The sequence below is a fragment of the Phaethon lepturus genome, unplaced genomic scaffold, assembly GCF_000687285.1.
Source record: "Phaethon lepturus isolate BGI_N335 unplaced genomic scaffold, ASM68728v1 Scaffold56071, whole genome shotgun sequence".
Lineage (NCBI taxonomy): Eukaryota > Metazoa > Chordata > Aves > Phaethontiformes > Phaethontidae > Phaethon > Phaethon lepturus.
This window is the reverse complement of record NW_010520953.1, coordinates 1,691-2,398: the sequence shown is the minus strand read 5'-3', so window position 1 is coordinate 2,398 and position 708 is coordinate 1,691. Positions and strand designations below refer to the sequence as shown.

Genomic DNA, 708 nt, shown 5'->3' with positions numbered 1-708 from the left:
CTGCGGGCCTGAGGCGGCCGAGACCATCAGGGGCCACCTCGCTGCCCTCCTCACCCACCTAGGGGCTGCCGAGGCCACCGCCACTGGCCCCGTGTTCTCCAGCGAGGTTGTCCCTGCGGGCTGGAACCTCTGCACCATATTCGGGGTGCTGCTGGGCTACCCGGCAGTGTACACCTTCTCCATAGAGGAGGGCACTGAGAACTGCCTGGCGCTGACGCCGCTGAGGGTGTTCACGGTCCAGGCCTCCTGCCCCAGGATAAAGGATGGTCTCAGGGTCCAGATTTACTCCTTCAGCATCCCGGAGGGCCTCTGCGCAGAGCTGAAGGAGGTGCTGGATGCCTGGTGCGATGAGCTGAAAGAGGCCTTCAGCATGCAGAATGACTTTGTAGATCTCTGCATTTCGAGCGAGGTGGTGTCTCTTCCAGCAGTGGCCTTGTAAAACGCAAACTCGGACTCTTCAGCATTTCTCAGTTGCATCAGGGACTGAGGTGAGAGATCCAGTTCTTGTACGCGCGGCCCACTGAGGCTTTCAAGAGGCCTGTGAGCAGCAAAGGCTGAATTTTGACGATCTTGGGGCTGTGGACCCTGTAGGCCAGTTGCGAATCAAACACGTGTACTTCCCAGTCAACCAGTGTGTGGATGTAATACTCACAGCTGCTCCCCAGCCTCCATCCAGACTGTGGAGTGTGCCCTGTGAAATCAGGGTAT

At 58.6% G+C, this 708-nt stretch overlaps 1 protein-coding gene across 1 annotated transcript; it reads left to right on the top strand.

Annotated features, from left to right (window-relative positions):
• Window positions 1-7: 7 nt before the first annotated feature.
• LOC104614027 (chromosome unknown open reading frame, human C1orf74) lies at window positions 8-439 on the top strand (the record flags this gene model as incomplete). Its single annotated transcript, XM_010297543.1, has 1 exon — window positions 8-439. A coding segment is annotated over one exon (432 nt), but the record flags the coding sequence as incomplete, so codon positions are not given.
• Between the last annotated feature and the right edge of the window lie 269 nt (window positions 440-708).